This window comes from Falco biarmicus, chromosome 10, assembly GCF_023638135.1.
Source record: "Falco biarmicus isolate bFalBia1 chromosome 10, bFalBia1.pri, whole genome shotgun sequence".
NCBI classification, from domain to species: domain Eukaryota; kingdom Metazoa; phylum Chordata; class Aves; order Falconiformes; family Falconidae; genus Falco; species Falco biarmicus.
Window position 1 is genome coordinate 36,511,713 of NC_079297.1, and position 18,984 is coordinate 36,530,696.

Consider the following 18,984-nt stretch of genomic DNA (forward strand, 5'->3'; position numbering starts at 1 on the left):
AGTAGAAGTAACACTGGAGAATGATGGTATATAAGTATTGGAAGATATTTACACCCAATAGCCAAAAATTAACTGCTAAGACTTGCGTTTCTTTGAAGAGGAAATTATAAAACTCATATATAGGGGATAAGGATGGTAAAAGTCTATACAGAAATGTTATAACTGATCATGCAAACAACTATACGTAATTCTCCCCTTCGCTGTCCCCCACAGTTGTTTAGCTGCCTCCACGCATCCCAAGCCCAGGTCTGATACTGCACAGCTGCATAACCTTGGGCCAAAGTTCTGAGCAAACCGCTAAGTTATGAGACAGCCTGCAAGAAGATAAGAAGGGCAAAAGCAGGGGGAGGAAAACTGAGAACTTTGGGTCAGATCAAGCCATTAATATCTGCAGTGAAAGCTGGATGAAACTGGGTTTGAGCATCCTAACCATATGTTACCTTCCTCAGAAATGGCCAGCAATAGCATTAATCACACACCTGAGCTACATCGGGTGACAGTGATATTGGGATATCTAAGAACAAGATGATGCTGTACCTGTGTAGTAGACTGAGAAAGTGAAAGCATGTGAAATCCTCCCAAGGACTGGCAAACTTGGGACACCAGTGGCCCCACCCAGTCTGCAATAACCAATACACTCAATAAAACCAAGAGACCACCAAGGGTGCCCAGGATCACCAGCACACAGGAACATCAATAGCTGTAACTGCAGTTTGCTGTGAAGGGTGACAGCTGGGCTCTTGAGCTGCTGTGGGAGCTTTTTTAAAAGAGGGCCTGAAGGGGGTGCCCAGGCTCATGGTCTGGGGTGGCCAGGGCTTGCTCCCTGGTCCTTGTGCTGGGGAGGGTGCAGGTAGATCAGGGCTGTTCTATGCCTGGCTTAGGCCAATTTAGATGTTCAGGGGTTGTCACCAATGGTTATCGCAGCCTGGCAGGGTGGTGCAGCTCAGGGGTTTGTGCCTAAGCATCCCCTTGCACGAGAAGGTGAAATTTCAGACCTCTTTGGGTTGGTTCAGGCAGCAAAGCTTCTAGGGCAGCTCTGCATTTCTCAAATGTATGAGGCTGCAAAAGCCGGGAGATGGTGGGGACTGAGGGTCCTTCATCAAGTTGCCATAGGAGTTGCTTTGGGGCTAAAAAAGCAGACTAATTTATTCTCTCAAACTGCAAAAAATAGATTCTCTCTCTCTCTTTTTTTTTTTTTTTTTTTTTTAATAAAGAAGCCTTTCTCCTGTTTCTTGCACCCAGGAGCCTAGCACACAGCTCTTGACTTCAACTTTGTAGCTTGGCCACGCTTTTGGTCTGCGTTAAGCCTCTTTCAGCAGTCAATAGAAAAGCTACCCAAAAAGCCAGCAGGCTTTGGGTCCATCCCTCCGCCCCCCTCTGAGCTGGCCCTACGTACGGAAGTGAAAAGCTGTTGGGGTCACATGGTGACAGGCAGCGGTGCAAACGTTTGGAGAAGACAGGTAGGCGTTATCAGCTGGGAACTAGGCAAGGGCAGAGCAGGCAGTTTTGGGGCTGCAAGGGAAGAGGGGAAGGAAAGAGCCCAGTTCTTGTATTAACTGATAACATTGAGCGCATTAATCAGCGAGTGAAGCTCATCCCTTACGCTTTCCAGGGAGTGAGAGATGGTCTGAGGGCTGTCCAGGAGCTCGATGCTGTGGGTGTAGGGCTCATATTTAACCGAGAAGGGCCGCTTGATGTGTGCCGCATAGCTCCTGCAAGGAAAGGGTGTAGAGGGCTTGGTACAAGAGATGGGGCCTGAGCCTCCCTCGTACCCATCACCATTTACCCACATCACAACAGGTTAATACGTCCTTTAGGCAGAGTCTCTAAGCTGGCACAAAAGTTCTGGTTTCACACCTTTCCAGCTCTGCAGGGCCATGGCAGTAGTTGAGGCCCCTCCTGTTCAACAAGAAACACCATGAGTCTGGCTGCAGGTTTCTGTGGGCTGAACACGTGAGCTTGCACCAAACCGGAGGGTACGCTGAACTGGTCACTTCCATGCCAGGCAACCTCTGCTTCAATACCTTTTTTTTTTTTTTCCCCCTCCAAAAATGCCAAGGAGATTTAGAAGCTAATTACAGGGAAAGCCCATGGTACTATAGTATTATATTCTCAAATCCTTTCTGACATTCATTTATTGACTAATCTCTGCTTGGGGAGGGGGGAATTAGCTGCGAGCCGTCTTAAGGGTAGATTTGACAGACAGTGGCTCAGGCCTGGCCAAGAGGATAGGAATAGCATCACCATGAGCTGGAACGAAGCTGCAGTACTGTACCCTAAGCCAGCTGGAGCCTAGACCTCAGCGAGGAGCTGACCTTACCTGATGCCTCCCAAGAAGAAGTCCTTGTTGCTACCTTTCTGATGGAGAAGTGCATGGTCAAGTGACAATGAACAGAGGGTAAGGCTTCCCCAAAGCTGCTCTTGTTCACCTCCAACAGTAAGATTTGTACGCTTGGCAAGGCAGGGTTCTTTGTTTTCTTTAGCGGCGGTGTAAGTGTGGAGCTGGGACTCTACGTTTCGGTATTCAAGGCTACAATCGCATGCTGGGACAGTGAGGGGACAAACAGCACTAGCGACAGACCTGCTCCTCGCCTCCGCTGAGGCTGCACCCTTTCGCTCCTGAATCGCTTGGCTTAGGGTACCCTCTTGTGGCTGCCGCGGGGCTGCCGCTGCATCCAGCGGGAAGCGCATCCCGTTCCCGGGCCGATGCTGCCCTGGCTGGTACCGCCGGCGGCGGGGCAGCCCAGCCCCGAGCCGCCAGGGTCCGGGGGAACCACCAGACACAGCCAAACAGGGGGGTTACCTGCCTGCCGGGACACAAACCCGAGCGCGACCGGGGAGAGGGGGCGGGGGACTGGCTGCACACTCACATGAGCAGCCTCCTAAAGGATGCGGCTTGTCTCAGCTCTGCCCGGTCAGGCCCCCTCACCTCGCTTATTAACACCATCAGCCACAGGGGTGGCTCCCAGCACAGCTGCTAAGGGTTGGAAACTTGCCCTCCAGCACAGGGGTGTTCACTTGACACCTTATTGAGGCAAACAAGTACAACACGGGCGTCTGAGAAGGGCGCTGAGTGGGCATGTTCACCCTGGAAAACTGGTAGGAAGTTTTCTTTCTGGGAGAGAAGCTGTTTTTGAGGGATAACGCTGACAATCAGTTCTGTGGTGGCAGCTGCTAGTAATGCAAAAAATATAGATGTTTTAATGTTTTCTCCTCATAGGGTAACATCTGTGCAGTCTCTGAGCTCTTTAAAGAGCATCATTTATAGCACTCATTGCTGTCAGAATTCTCTAGCCTAATCTTGGCTGTCTATGTGGTGTATTTTTCCTTTTTAAATGCAAGGAAATGAGTCATTAGGCAACAGTGGGGTTTTTTAAAGCAGCCTAGTGTGTGAGAGGATGGGCTCCCCAGGTTCTTGCTTTTGAGCAGTTGGACTCCAGGTTGTATGAACAGGGCAAGTGAGAGTAATAAAAGCAGAAGATGAAATATAGCAGTACGTGCTACGTTATGTACCCAATATACCCCACTTGCAGGAGCTGCAAAGTCATGTATGTTGTGTAATACTTTGCCTCATTCTGTCCCTTTCCTAATCCAAGATGAAATAGTACAGGCAAAGTTTTCCTGTCAGTGTTAAAGGACTGAGCTTTCCTCTTGTGGGCATCTCTGAGCATGACCAAGAAAATACTCTTCTGAAAATAGTCCATGGGTAGAGATGCCCCTCTCCATCCTGTATGCAGTCCCATGGGGTGGGGAAACCCAGTTGCATCAGTGGGATGCTGTCTGGGGTCTGCTAATTCACGTTAACCAGTCTAGGAGGCAAAAGTTGCTTTTTTTCCATGGATAAATCTATCCACGTCAAGCAAATCTTTTTTGTTTGTGTAAAAGCTACTAACAATGCCTCAGGGTTCCTCTGCTGGTTGAATGATAAATGGGTAAGTTGCCCAGCAGCTCTCAGAAAGACAAACATCTTTCTGCATCCTAAATGCAGAGACTGGCACCGTTTTGAGAAGCTCTTCACCCCTCTCCTAAAACTTTCACCCACAGAGCAAACCTTTACGTGATGAAGAAGCTTGTGTTTCAGGACATGAGCTGGTGAGATGCTGCCGTGAAGGACAGCCAGTACCTGACCTGTATCAGTTGGCCCTTTTGCAACAAGGAAGCAGAGGGGGTGCTGGTAGGTGGCTTGGTTCTCCAATTTCTGGACCGCCAGCCCTCTGCTATGTTGCTTGGCTTCCCCTAGGAACTAGTGGGAGACAGTCTGTAACTCCTTCCTGGGAGAACCGGGCAGACAGGCTAGATTTGTCCCTGCTCTCACTCCCGGAGCCTTGGTCCAAGAGTGCCTCCCACCCCAACCCACTCCTCCACACCCACATCACTGAGTTCAGCACATTTGGGGGGGCTCCTAGGCAAATCCAAGGGACCAAATTTGGGCCCTGTAAGAACTGGAGAATCACTTCACTATGAAAGACCTGACAACAGTTTCCAGAATACTTCTGAGACCTTGAACTGAAAGCAGCCACGGTGTCAAGCCCTTTTTCAGTATATTACAGCTTCATTTCCTTCTGTTAGGATCTCTCTCACTGCCCAGTCCTACCTCAGTTTACTTTTGGCATCACTGAAGCTCTCGGACACAAAATATACGGGCTGGTAGTTCTGGTCCTGGTAGGGCTGAACAGCAGCAGCATCAGGGTCGAAGTCCCGGACCTCCGGTTCATCTGACAAGGAGTGCTACGGACACAGCAGAAAAATGCCAGCATGAAATTCAGGGGATCAAAGAGCACATATGTGATAGACAGAGGTGAGAATGAATCGGGTAAGGTCATTGGAGCTGTGCAGAGGAAGAAGGGGTTTTGCTGTGTAGGGTCCAGAGCAGAGAGGCAAGTTGTGCTGAGACTTACTATGAGCTCCCCGTAGGAAGACAGGAGCCCGGCTCCATAGGCTTTGACTATCCCGTTCTGTCTGCAGAGCCCAAACTCCACTGTAAACCAGTAAAGCTGTGAAAGGAGAAAGAAAAATGCATAGAAACACAGCTCTTCATCTTTGTCTCACTGTCACTTCTGAGCCCTTGTGTTGCAGCTGGGGTCTGAGGTTGTTTAAATGAAGGGGCATCTGGCACTTTGTCCCCTCTCCTCACCCTGCACCCATTTGCCAGAGCAAACTGTGAAACTAAGCTGCTGCCACGCCGTGACAGATGGGAACAGTGTCCCTGGGCTGGTGCCCTGCGTGCCCAGCTGCAGTGTGGTGCTGCCCTTCGGTGCCCTTGGAGCAGGACAGGTCACCTTGTCGAGGGAGAGCCAAAGCAAGCAGATGTCATTTAATCCTATCCCAAAGACTCCCAGCAGTGCTGCTGTTAGAAATACGATGCTCGATGATATTCTGGTGCCCAAGAAAACTGGGTTAACGTGCAAGCGAGCTCTGCTCTTTAACTGATCTCTGCTCTGCGTGATCATTGTAAAAGGGCAGGGCTGGGGCAGCTCGGGCAGGGGCTCTGGGGCTGCAGATCTGCGGTGGTCAGGCTGGACCAGTCTCCCTGCTACTGCAGAAGGGCTGCTGGAGGGCTCAGGGCCCCCATCCAGCAAAGAGGAAAACTTACTGTAGCAAGTTTCTCAATTTCTTCATCAGTTGCTCCCAGAGATGCCAGCCCAATGTCCTGGGAAGAGAAGAGGGGCGAGCGTCAGGACAGGTCGGGTCCGAGGCCCGCTGTGCGGGTCGCTCTGCTTTGTTGCCTTGAGACAACAGGCTTTGTTGCCCTGCATTGCCATGCACCTGCTGGGGCTCCACCGTGCTCACACTAAAAATGCTTTGCTGCAGAGTCTGATGTTTTGACTCTGTTTTAGGGTTTTTGTTCCATCACTAGGGCTCCTGAACATTGTGTTTAATACAAATAAATCCTAGAACAAGAAGGGTTTAGGTGGTGACACTGGGGTCGGTTTGGGTTCCCACCTCATGCCCTGCCCTCTCAGGGGCAAGTGCACAGAGAATCCCCTTACCTGAGAGAACTGGGCAAACGTCTTGTCAGCCAGCATCGGGACATGCCCCAGCAGCTCGTGACAGCAATCCCTGCCGAGGCCCAGGGGGAAAGGAGGAAAACACAGTCAGCAGCAGACAGAGTTTGTCCATTAGAGAGAAAAATTAATTGCTGGCCAGGTAGGATGCACGGGCGAGGGAGGCCATGGGGACTGGGTGATACTCACGGCTCAGGGGAGTGCATGGGTGAGGAAGCGTGGCGAATGTACTGCGTGCACTGGAAGACACGGAAGGCCAGGCTGGCGAGGAAGTCCCGTGCCGACAGCAAGCCAGCCACCGGCCGGAGCTGGAAGCCAGTCCTCTCTGAAACAGCACAGACCGTCTCCGCAGGGGTGCATGGCCCACAGGCTGTGCCAGCATCCCATGTTCCCGGCACAGACAGCAAAAGCATCAGTGCTGGAAACTAAAGGGCTTCTGCTGTGCCAAATCAAATCTTTTTGCTCTTTTTGCTATTAGGGAGCAACATCTGCTCTTTTTGCTATTAGGGAGCAACATCTGCTCTTTAGGTGCTGCAGTGGGATCATTGACGGGCTTGACCTTCCATTGCACTGTATTGAGCTGCAGTCCCCCCTGCCTGGGCTCTACCCCTGTCTTTTCTGGGCAGTGCACAAGCCTCCACCAGCTCTCCCCCCAAATCTCAGCTCACACCTTCCTCCTCTGGGTTTGCATTTCCCAGCTGCAGCTGCCACCACAGTGGTGGAGCCCCGGCACGTGCTGGACCTGGATCCCCCAGACTCATACCCACCTTTCAGGAAGCGGGAGACCTCCTCCAGCTGAGGGATGTTGTTCTCATTGTAGCCACAGAATTTCTCCAGTAGATTGAAAGCTTCAAGGTACTCCTTGCAGGCATGGGTGGGGTACAGGCTCTTCAGGGTGCTGTACACCTCTTTCCTTCAGGACAAGAGGTGGCAGACATTCAGTGGCTTGATGTGCCTGGTCCTCTCCTGTCCTCTGGTTACACGCTTTTAAGGACTCACTCCTCTAGGTTTCTTGCCCTTTTGCCTTTCTCCACCGCTAAGTCTGTGTCTATGTGTGCACTGACAGGGGTGTGTAAACATACAGACACATATTCAAATGACCCTGTAAAGTCGGCGGTTGTATCTCCACAGACCTATTTCCAACCTTGAAGGTCAGAAGACTGTGTAAAATGTATTAACTGGAATTAAAATATTCCCTGTAGGTTAGCTCCTGAAGTTGTACTATGGAGACAGTCAATATAACCAGGAGATGCCTTGTCAGGAGCCTGTGTACTCAGCTCCTATGAGCTGGTCTTGTTTCCAGAAACACTCCTCAGTGGCACTCCTGGAAATAACCAGGTCCAAAGGAAGCATTTTCCTAAGTGAGGCTAGTGAGGTACCATGCGGATATTCACCACGGGCCTCATACATCTTTCTGCAGCTATGATAACTGCCTTTTTTTTTGGAGGCTGCTATAAAGCAGGTCCCCTGAGGGAAGCTGAACTCCAGATCATCTGCCTCAATCTCTGGAGAGGCTCCTCTGGAGGAAAATCCTGGGGGCTGAAGCATGAAAGTGCTCTCAGTGCCGCCACAAGAGAGCAGGAGACAGAGCAGCACTGTTTTGGAGGTAGCTTGCTCTCCCAAATGCAGTCCCTACCATAAAACACCATGCAATGAGTTACTGGTTTTTATAACAAGCCGTTAAGTAGGGTGCTTGCATTCCTGGTACACTTTTCAATAGGTCACACTCTAACTGTTCACGTTTTGATTCCCAGCTTCTAGTGGTGAAGCCAGTAAAGGTCACAGACGAAATCAGCGCTCACCAGGTAGCTGTCTCCTCTGCCGTGTACTCCACGTGAGGTATCGGGTCCCCACTGCAAGGCAAACACACTGTTACTGACAGCAGCAGAGCACAAGCCAGGCTCCTCTCCTCTTTGAGAAGGAAGCACTTTGGAGAAGCTCTGCAGGGCGTTGATCAATCCTTAAATCAAAAATCAAACACGGGGGTGACAGGAAAGGCAAAGCCTTAGTACTTGGCCATGTGTACAGGTGCCACAAATAGACGCAGAGGAAAGCATTAGTCTAGCCAGAGCTTATAAATGAACAACGGATGAGCAAAAGCTTAGCAGGCATATTTTCCAGGGGAGGGGGGGGAAATGGTTTTCACTGGAAAAAAAGGAAACTTTGTGTGAAAATAAATTAATTTCATGTGCCTGCACTTCAGGGGGCTGATGGTTCCAAGAATGAATCAGTGGCCGGGAAATAAAAGCAGCTAATAAGGAAAACGAAATGCATTTGAATTGCAGAAAAATATGTTAACAGTAAGATTAAGGACTGCAGGAAAATAAAATCTTAACATTGATTTAAGTAGGAACTAAGGAAGACTGACACTTTTGCCTTTTCTCCATCATAGTTAGCAATTGTATTTCCTAAATCCTTCTGTTCTGTATTTGAACAAATGAGATATTCAGAATTTACAGAAAAAAAACATAGCTCCTTTTCCATTAACAGCCTGAAGGGATGCTACACAGTGGCTCATAAATGCTACCCTGCAGGTGAGGTATGAGAGAAGACATCTTAAATGGGTGCATCATCTCGGGACAGCATTTGTTCCTGTGTCCCTTGGGACTCTCTTGTTGGCACGGTGACTTTCTGTGCATTTAGTATTAGTATAGGATAAAAACATCAATGTCAATATTCTGGGCTTCAAATCAGCAAAGAACATGAAGCCTAACAGGACAGAAAGCCATGCCAGGATCACACTGGTTGCAGGGATAGCTCAAGAAGGTGACCCATGTAATTTCCATAGTCTGCTTCCAGCACACCTCACTACAGAAATCTCCATTTAAAGTCCTCAGAGATGGAGATGCTATGGTAGAAGGCAGTGTTACTGAATAGGGTCTATGGAGTATTTTACAAACCCAGCTGAATATTAGAGCTCTGTTTGATGTTGGAGTGAAGAGGCTGAGTGCTATCACTGCATATATCAGAACAGGAGTATTAAGTAGGACTACAAGAGACAGTCTTAAATCTATATAAGACAATGATGAGACCATTACTGGCATCTATTTAATTTATCAGACAGAGTTAGGAGGTGAACCATTTAGTCTATAAATACCTTCATAGCAAAAAATAATAATCTGATAGCAGAATTCAATCTGGCAGATGAAAGACATGTATGATCCATTGGGTGAAAGCTAAAGCTATCAAAACTCAGTTTAGAAATAAACCCCACATTTTTTCACAGCCAGGATAATGAACCATTGGAACAAGTTTTCTGGGCACATGGTAGCTTTTTCAGTCATTGAAACATCCATGTCAAAACTAGATGTCATTCTAAAAGAGATGTCACATTTCAAAATGAAGTTTGATGTCTGGTGGAATTATACGTGGCTTTTGTTATGCAGGAGGTCTAATCTGGCTTTATCAGTGTATGAATTAATGGTCACAGACATTTTTTAATTGAAAAGAGACTGGAATGCATAGAGAGGAGGGACACAAAAAGAAATGTCAAGGCTGAATGAGGAGACAAAACATAAAAAAAGAGATCTCATACAGGTAGCACAATGACTTCCCAACAAGTTGCATTAACATGTCATTATCCCTGCATGGATGTTATGAAAGAGACTTACTGCTTATAGTGAAAAGCAATTTCTGCTATTGATTTCCTTCTCTGGCGGTATACTTGGTCAGAGTAGCCCTGTGATGACAAATAGGAACAGAGACAGGATTTTTAATCGGTTACCAAAATTTCTTACCCAACAGAATTCATCACTGGCTGGAGAAACCTCTGTCATGGTGCTGCTTGCACTACAGTCCCCTGAGCAGCTGCACTAACAGGTGTTCTCCAGCTCCCTGCTTCCGAGGGAAGGCTCAGGACTCCGGTGTGAGGATGTGCCCCCTCAGACTAACTCACCGGGTGATCCAGATCCAAGTCAGGGTCAAACTTGGTGACCAAATGGTGGCACTTGTCCAATTCGCAGATCCTTCTGGGAAACCAGTGAACTGTGGGGAGAGAGAAAGAGAAAAAACAGCTGTGGAAGTGAAGACAGAGCATCCCCTGCTGAGAAGGGGTTGTGAGGCTGAATAAGATACATCTGACCTGGGGTACCAAATGCACGCACACACCAAACAGGACAGGACACAGCTGTGCCCTCCAGGCAGTAGTCCCACACTCTCAATGCTCTTGTACCATGATCTGCATGTCATGACTTCCCTGCCCATCCATCAGCAGAGTATTTTGTGACAGAAGTAAACAAGAAGCTGAAAATCAGGTTTTACTTGAAGATTCCAGACTTCACATTAAAAACAAATCCAGCGAGCCATCTGGTTGCAGAGCAACCACTGCAGATCTCTAAGGTTATTTTACAATAAGAATCACTCTGTTTTCATAACAGGGTGGCAGAGGGAACGTGTTGTAGTTCAGTGTTGGATCTGTATAGAGTTCTTGACACATAGGTAGGAAACTGCTTTGCATCTATAATATAGCACACTGGAGTGGGAATGGAGAACTCTGTAGGAGAGGTGTGAGAAAAGCATGAAAGTCCATCTCCCATTTCTATTTTTTTTCAATCTGGCACCAGAAGGATGGACTCTGGAGTCTGTTGAGAAATGGACAAGGAGGGAAGTGGCTTTCAGGACCCGGCTGTCCCAGCAGCAGCCTTTTCCGCTTTGCTCAAATTCAGCTGTTCCCCTTTCCTGGGAATAACAATCTCCCCCCTGTTTCTACAACTCAGCCTCTCTGCCATAGCGAAACAGTTTATAAATTCCTTACATTTGTCTTCCTTAGTGGTCCTCACATCTTCTGCGACCCTCTTGATGGAACTAATGAAGGTATTGAGGTCAGAGCTGTGGACTTCACAACGCACGAAGTACTCCAGTTCAGCAGTCCCTTCGCGGGGCTTCCGGCTAAGCCTGGTCTCCAGGTGGTGAATTTTGGCTTCAAATGTCTTTTGGGACACGGAAAAGGAGAACAAAAACATGAAGCAACGCTTGAAACACCTGCTGGTACTTCCCAAAGATGTCCATATGGATACATTTGGGAAAGATTCCCTCTGGTCTTTCTCCCCGCCCCCCCCCCCGCCCCGGGACACACACACTCACCCCTGAGTCCCGCAGTTCCTCCCGGACGGCTGGTGCAGCCAGTCAGGAACTACCCGCAGACTCCACAGGGACAAAGAAGATCGTTTCAGGCGGGGAAACCCTCGTGGCAAAACGCCGCCCCCTCGGACCCCCCTTTCCTTTCACCCCCCCTCCCCCCGAGGCTCCCCGCGGGGCTGCGGGGGAGGGGCGGGGGGGCGGGGCTGCCGGCGCGCGGCGCTGGCCGTGGTGCTGAACCGGCCCCTCAGCGGCGGCCTTGGCGCGGCGCTCCGGGCCGGAGCCGGCACCGTGCGGGCCCACCGCCAGCAGCGACCCCGCTGGGGCTCGTCATCAGAACCGACCCCCCCCCACACACACACCCCCCCAAACGGAGCCTGCAGCCTTCCCAGGGCCCTGCTAGATTTGTGGGTATTTTCTTTAGCCCGGTGAAAACTGGCAGTAACGAGCCCGAGTCCCTGGGCAATGACCCAACCTTTGCAAAGTTTCTTCAAGATCTTTGGTAGAGGAAGAGACATGATTTCTTTTGTTAATCAGAGGCAGAAAGATGAGAAGGAACAGATGTGATGCCACAAGTAAATTAAATTTAGGACCATATGTTTTAATGTACCTACCACCTTCACTATTACATTGTCCCCTCAACAATCAATACCTTTGCATTAATCTGACAGCCGTGATTGCATTACCTATGCTTTGGCTGCATGTAACACATACAGAAGGGTGAAATCAGATTCCCTGAAGCCTGGTTCATGATGAGGCAAATGTCATTATGCCCGTCTGCTTTCATATCTTGTTGTACCTGCATTGCCAGAGGGATCTGGGAAATGAATCTTCCTCTGTTGTGGCTTGACATGCCTGTCTTTTTATTATATTTAAATCTCTATCTGTGCCACGCTCAAAGATCTTTATAACTAGGAAAGCTCTTGATGCAGCAAGTAAATTGCTCCAGGAAGAAACAGACAACATTTGAACATAAGCTGCACCTGTTTCTTGCTTGGTGTTTTAAAAATTGTTTACATTATAGACTTTAGATGCAGCATAACATAAAATCTACCAAGTACAAGAGCCTACACTTCTATATTCCATACCTGCTAAGCAGTGTGTTGTATTTGAAATGTTACACTGATGCATTTTTTCATGCCTTATCTGGCACTGTGTGCTTCTAGGAAGGAGATGCCAATCGTGGCAACACCAAGGTTTTTGTCTGATAAGCTTGTCTTAAGAGATTCTTTCAGTCTTGAGACAAGAACAGAAACATATGTTGCCCAGAAAACAGCTTTTCTTGCAACAGTCCTCTTAAAGGAGATGCAAGATGTTTTGTGATTGCTGAAGATCTTAAACACTTTTCATAAGATTATCAGAGACAGTACTGCATGGGCTGTTAGGTAGTGGGTTTGCTGTATAGTGTTGCTGTTGATCTGGTTTTACCCCAGAAGTGGTTGTATTTCATGGGGAAGAAGATGCTATATAATTGTTATGTGTACTAATACGTGAGCTAGCAGCATGCCCTTGTGATGAGAAAGGCCAACCATGGACGGAATTGTAGTAGCAAGACTGTAGACAACAGGTCAAAGGAAGTGATCTCTATCTGGGATGAGGAGACCACATCTGGAGTACCATGTCCCATAGAAAAAAAATACATTGATGTGCTGTAGCTGGTATAGTGGAAGGCTGCCAAGATGTTTAGGGGACTGGAGCACAATGCTGTATGAATAAAGACTGAGGGAACTGGATTTGTTCCACCTTACGAAGTGAAGGAGCAGAGGAGGTCAGTTCACTGTCTACTAGTACTTGGTGGGAGGATATAAAGAAGACAGAGCTAGACTCATCTGAAAAGTAGACAGTGGGAGGACAAGAGGCATCAGGCATAAGCTGGAAGCAAGGACATTGAAAAGAAAAATAAAAGCGAAAAATCTTTTTACCATGAGGGCAGTCGAACATTGCTCAAGGGGTCCAAGGAGACTGTGGATCTCTGCCTTGGTGATATTCAAAATGTGTCAAGCACAGCCCTGAGCAACCTGCTGTGACTGGACCTGCTCTGAGCAGGCGGTTGGACTAGAGACCTCCGGAGGCCCCTTAAAACCCACATGACTGATTAACAGGAACAAATTGTCCTCTCCTTTCACTGCTGAAGTCAATGAAATTAAACCACTATAGATAAAACATATCTCAGAACCTCAGTTTGCAAAACACTTTTTTAATCATCCTGGATGAAAATGTACTATATAAATGCAAGTTGTCATGTTTTGATTACTGTTTAAACAGGCAGCATTTATCTCAGTTTTTCCATTCATGGCACTGAGATCCTAGATAATGCAACATTATATTGCTGGCTAGGGGGAGAAAGCTCAATTAGTTACCAGTTTTCCTTGGTATTAAATCCATATACAGGGCATGTCTCTGGGGGGAACCAACAGAACCTTTAATATGTGGATTAAATTCATCCCTGAAGCAGGGAGGTAATTTTGAAATCAATATTCCAGTTTTACACCCAGGGTGAAGTTGTTCCTGTAACTCTTTGACCAAAGACCAATGTGGCAATGCCATTCAGAGTCTGCCAAAGCCTTGACCCACAAGTAAGGCAGGTTTGGCCTGTAGCCATGCAGGGTGCACAGATTGCTTTGAACACGGCACTGGAGCCCTGCGCATGAAGTTGGAGGGGACTGTCAAAGTACGCTACAAACCAGAAGGGTGTGGATTGTAGGTGTGAAACTGTGTGGTTGGATCCAGTAGCAAAGCAAAGCTAAGCCCAGAGCTTAACAGCACTACCAGACAGAGGTACAGCTCATTTCTAGTGATGGAAAGTGAGGGCACGCTGGGGCATGAGCAAAGCATGACTGTGGGTACATCAGACAATTAGCTGATAACTTGCAGTAGGCAGACCTGGTCTGAGTTTTCTTCAGTAGACTCGAGTGATATTTCTCACAGAACAGTCATGAAACCTGTAGTGTGTTCCTTGATTCCCATACAACAGGTTAAGTACTCACCTCAAATACCTTAAGTACACGGGACAGTGGTGATGTCTTCGCTCCCTTGAGCATGAAGAAGAGGTTCAACATGGCTCTTCCATCCTTCTCCTCGAACACGATGGTCTCTGTAGACTCTGCCGCATCAGTGGCTGCAGCCGCAGCCTCTCTTTCCTTCCTGGCATCTTCAATAAGGCTTTGACGTCTACCAATGAACCGCGGAGACTGAAGGCAGAACAGAAATAAATATCACTAGTGATAGAGCTGTAGGAGAGATCAGAGGCATCCCTGATAGCTGGATGAGGTTTGACTAATGTGTGTCAGCACAGGAAGAAGGCAAAAGGTTGGACTGACTTGCCTGGCTTTGTAGAGGAAGATCTGGTGATGAGAACTGAGGTTTTAGAACTGAACTTTTGGCAATGTGGAGCTTTAGGAAAAGTCTGTGTAAAATATCCTTGTAGTGTGACTGGAGGAGAGTGGGCTTGCCCTCTCACCTTCCCTAGCAACAGTTTTCAACATCCTTCAAAAAATAAAAATCAGAAACAATCTTATGCATTTTTCAGTGTCTGATGAACTCAAGTGGAGAGGCATTATAAAAAATGAAGTCATCTGAGAAAAGATTCACTATGAGGGACAGCTGAAACCCACAGCTGCCGTCTGGCCAGAAAATGTGAACTGTTTGCAGGTGCATTAACAAGGGCAGCTTAGCTAAACTGCTCCCAGGATCCAACACAAGGCTTCTTTCTGACATTAAGTGGATGTTTGCCCATTGAAGTGTAATTGGAACCACAACCACATAACCCAGAAAATAAATTCCTCCCACTGATCTATAGATTTGTTTTGTCCCAACAAGCTCCTGCAGATTTCTACTTGGAATTGCACCTAAAATGCTGCAACTCAGTGCTGGGGGTCATGTTAGGTCACTCATTTATATTTATAGTGAGCTACAAACTATTTCGCTCACTGCTGTTTCTTGTGTCAGACAAATAGCTCATATACTAACTTGTTTGCTCTTGGTCTTTTTACAGCCAGTTTTCCATTTAGAGGCAGCTCAGGTGATTCTAATTTTCTGTGCTCAATACTCAAACTAGATGACAAACCCTCAGAACCGGTTAAAAGAAACCCTGGGACAAGACGGAAGAAGGAACAGCACATAAAGCCATCCAACACCTGCATATAGAGCAGGACCGGTTGCCGTTTTCTCTCTGATTACATTGAAAATACCTCAGAAAGAGATAGATGCTAACCAAGCAGCGCCTGCTCTACCTTGTGAAAGTTTGGGAAGTGTTTCTTTTTTAAAAAAGCAACCTGCTCAATTACTAAGCCCATTTTCTCCCCTGCTTTTCAAAGCCCCACCGTCAGTTACTAATGTTCCTTGTGAAGATCCTCTTGGGATGCTTTAGCTGTGTAAAGCTGACATTTTAAACACAGCCTGAAAAATGCAGCACTTCCAGGCACCAGCCCACATGCTTCTACCCAGTCCTTTTTTAACAAAGATACCCCTCTGAAATTATATTTGCTGATCCTCAACGCCTTCATTCCTTGTGGCACAGAAAAACACCTTCTAACAAATCAGCACGTATTGCTGCTCGTCTGAATCGATGGTGTTCACGCCCAGGGAGAGAAGACATCTAACAAGTATCCTCAGCCATAACTTTTGAAGTCTTGTGAGCGTGTGCTCAGCTTAAAAGTGTGTTTTGTATCGCTACCGTCTTTGAAGCTAAGTCGGTGTTTACTTGAAGGTGCCTGCAGTGAGCAGGGCAGACAGCCCTGTGCTGGCTGCTGTAACGGGGCTCTGCGGTGGCCCCAAGCCAGGCAGCGCTTTAGCTAAGGGTGGTTTGTCACCCTGCGTCCCAATGCGCAGACCTGCAGCAGGATTTTACTTCGGGGTTGGAGCCCGGGGGAGGAGGGAAATTAGACCCTCATGTTTAGGCTGTAAATAAGGTTAAAACCCACCTGGGAGGAGTTTAAATAATGAGAAGACCTGTGTGACTGGAAAGCTGCACTGGGAGAGGCAGTGTCGACCAGTCAGTCCCATGTGTTGGGACTGGGTGGACCCTGGCAGCAGGAGTGGGGGGATTTGGTCCCTATTGAGGGGTCCTGGAAGCTGCTTAGCTCCATGCTGGCATGTTTTGGGTGGGTAAATTAAAAAATAATTTTAAAAGGAAAAAAAGAAAAAGGCTGAATTTTGCTTGGGAGAGGAGGCTGGCAGGGGTCTGGCTGCTGCCTCCTCTGCTGGGTAGGGGCTGCCTGGCTGCGTGCTCCCCTTCTCATCCTCCTCTCCTCTGCCCTTCACATTTATGCTCATTGGGGTGTTACCTACTTTTGTTGGAAATTAGGGATCTGGCATACAAACTAACCACGCTGACCTCTCACGATAAATACCTTCCTTTCTTCGGAAGGTGCCGTTACATGGTATTTCCAAACTGCCTTGCAGACTAGCTCCCTGAGTGCCTAGCTAGCTACAGTGAAAGCTTTAATTTGATTTTGCAAGCATTTATTTGACTAACTGGGGTCTGAGTCTGATACGGCCATTCACCTCTTACGAAGGGTTAGTTTGCACCTCTTATGAAGGGTTAGTACATCTTTCCGTCTTTGAATTTTGCAACTCAGAGTGCCCAGCCTGAGCAGTGTCATTAAAAATACTGTGTTTGGAGTTAAAGTCCTTTGGCTTTTTTTTCCTGGCTCATTACTTGCAGCAAGCAGGAAGGATTGTAAAGACTGTTTCCTTCACTGCAGTGTGGGGACAATAACATCCCACCCCTGCTTCCCTGGGTGCTTCTTCCTGCTGGTTTGCTTCCAGCTTCTGTCTCCTGCCTGGCTCTGCTTGTGTGCTCTGTAACCAAATCCTGCTCCAGCCACAGTCCCAGGGCACCTTGTAAAAACCATTAGCAGCAGAAAAAACTAAATACATAACAAAAGATTTTTTTTGCCGTGGGAGTTTGATGTTTGGCTGGCCCAGCCAATATGTAAAATACCTGCCAGTGTAGATGAGTTCTGGGATTGCAAAGGTCTTTTTTCTTTCCCCCTAGTTTGCACAGCTGCAACTTCCCTTGCAGCAGGGTGCTGGTCCCTGGCAAGGGAACACTTCAAACCTGCTGGAGCTGGTGTGGTGGTGGGCAGGGGCTGGGTGGCTGTTCGGCCATGCTCATGCCAGGGAGGGCCAGGGGCACATGATGTCTCATACAAATGCAGAGTCATGCCTCTTACCTGGTATAAGCCAGCAAACTAAGTGACAGGGATGTGGAGATCTCCTGTACTAAGTGAGAGAAAAGATTTTCAGGCAGCCCACTTTCAAAGGGATCCTCACAGGACTAAGTTGTAATTGTTTTTTTATTTTTCTGAGAATTTCCATTCAAAGAAGGGATGCAAAGGCGCCCGTCTGCTTCCGGCTGGAAGAGCCACTCACCCAAGCAGGCTGCCGCGCTCCTGACAGCACACCTGGTGAGCCCGAATTCCTCTGGCCCCTTTGTTCCGTGGCCCCATTCCCATCCAACAGAAGCAGCACCCCAGAGTGTTTAATAACCAAACACTCTCCCCTTCTCCAGACAGCAATGAGTATCTCAAATATGATGAGCAGCCTGGAAAATACCAGGTTTTCAAGAACCACTTAAGTGTTCATTATTTTGCCAAAATGAAAATGGTTGTGTGAGAGGGAAGCCTTCCCTGATTTCCATTCATTAGAGAAAGCAAGCTTACCTCCTTGTTTTCTAAGTGTTTCCCTTCCTTTCCAGCACACTCCACTCTTCAAAACACCTCTTGCTGTCGATGTAGTGGCTGATTTTATCGAGTCAGAGCATCACACAGGGTTAAGAGGTGAGTGGGTGAAAAAGGCAATGGGCAAAGGGGAGGGAAATGGGGAGCTCTGCAGCTGACCTGCTGGAGTCACCCTGCAGTTGTCTGCCAAACACATCTGCTCCCTAACCCAGCCTGATTGCTGTGTTTCCTCCTGCTGAGCACCCCGAGGGGGTCCTCTCCCGGTGTACCCGCTGCCACCGGCTGCTCTGGCTCCTCCAGGGTCACCCACAGCCTGGCCGCATCTCTGACCTACAGGACTGTCCTGTGCTGGGAGTCTCTGGGCTCCTCTTGCCTGCCCTGGCATTTGGGTTAGGAGGTGAAGTGTCCCTGTCCCTACAGCTAGTCCAAGGGGTTGGCCAGACTTGGCTTTCTAAAGGCACTTGGCAGCTCAGCAGGACTTTTTCCTCTCCTTTCGCCGACACCTACAAATCCGGTGTGTGCAGAAGCAATCCCTGGGCTGAACCCAGGGCTGAGACCACATCAGGGAGGGCTGGGAACAGAATTGGGGAAGGATGTGCTGGGAGAGAGCAAAACTGCAGACACAGCAGCAGCGAACAAACTGATTAAATTGCCTGTGCCTCGTGTGTTGTCTGAAATAACAGCCACACTTTTTCATTATGCTAGAACAGGTGAAATCTCTGCAGTTTATTGCTTTGAAACCAAGGGAGCATTAAGATCTTCGAATTGGCTTTCATGCTGGGGATTCCTTGTTCTTCCTGCCTGAGATCTCTGGGTTATTTACCTTGCTTTTGGTTGGGGCGGTTGCATTACTTGGAGTGTTCATCCCCCTAAATGTTTGAATTTCACATGTACCAGTGAAGAGTACTGTCCAGGTATTGCCCTTTGCCAGCCGGGAGCCCCCGGGTGCCCATGTGGGGGAACTCCCACGGAGGCAGTGTTGGTCCATCTATCCCTGCCTGCTTCTGCCTATAGCTATGGAAGAGGCTGTGGTTTTCAGAGGGGGAGGGAAAGAAGTGGGGTAGGGTTGTCTTACCATGATGGCCTCGGCTTGCTTGGAGTCCAGCTCCGACACCGCCCTGCGGAAGCCTTTGGCTGCAGAGGTGGAGATGTTCGGGGTTGGCATCTTTGCTCTTCCACAAGCTCTGCTCTCCGCTTTCCAGCTCCTTGCCAGCTTTTTA

General features: G+C 48.3%; 1 protein-coding gene across 1 annotated transcript; it reads right to left on the reverse strand.

Annotated features, from left to right (window-relative positions):
* Window positions 1-1,266: 1,266 nt before the first annotated feature.
* TH (tyrosine hydroxylase) lies at window positions 1,267-18,929 on the reverse strand. Its single transcript, XM_056354372.1, has 13 exons — window positions 18,840-18,929; window positions 14,069-14,272; window positions 10,759-10,933; window positions 9,901-9,989; window positions 9,617-9,684; window positions 7,808-7,858; window positions 6,773-6,918; window positions 6,195-6,330; window positions 5,991-6,060; window positions 5,594-5,650; window positions 4,899-4,994; window positions 4,595-4,728; window positions 1,267-1,712 (listed from the first exon to the last, which is right to left on the reverse strand). The coding sequence occupies exons 1-13, from the start codon at window positions 18,927-18,929 to the stop codon at window positions 1,553-1,555; spliced, it is 1,476 nt and encodes a 491-aa protein (XP_056210347.1). The 3' UTR covers window positions 1,267-1,552.
* Window positions 18,930-18,984: the final 55 nt, after the last annotated feature.

Bases quoted from the DNA above. Each gene is read 5' to 3' on its own strand.
- TH (XM_056354372.1), bottom strand. From the start codon at position 18,929: ATGCCAACCCCGAACATCTCCACCTCTGCAGCCAAAGGCTTCCGCAGG. The intron at 7,859-9,616 runs GTAAGTCTCTTT...TTTGCCTTGCAG, and splicing joins ATTGCTTTTCACTATAAGCA to TGGGGACCCGATACCTCACG. The intron at 1,713-4,594 runs GTAGGACTGGGC...CTTTCCTTGCAG, and splicing joins GATGCCAAAAGTAAACTGAG to GAGCTATGCGGCACACATCA.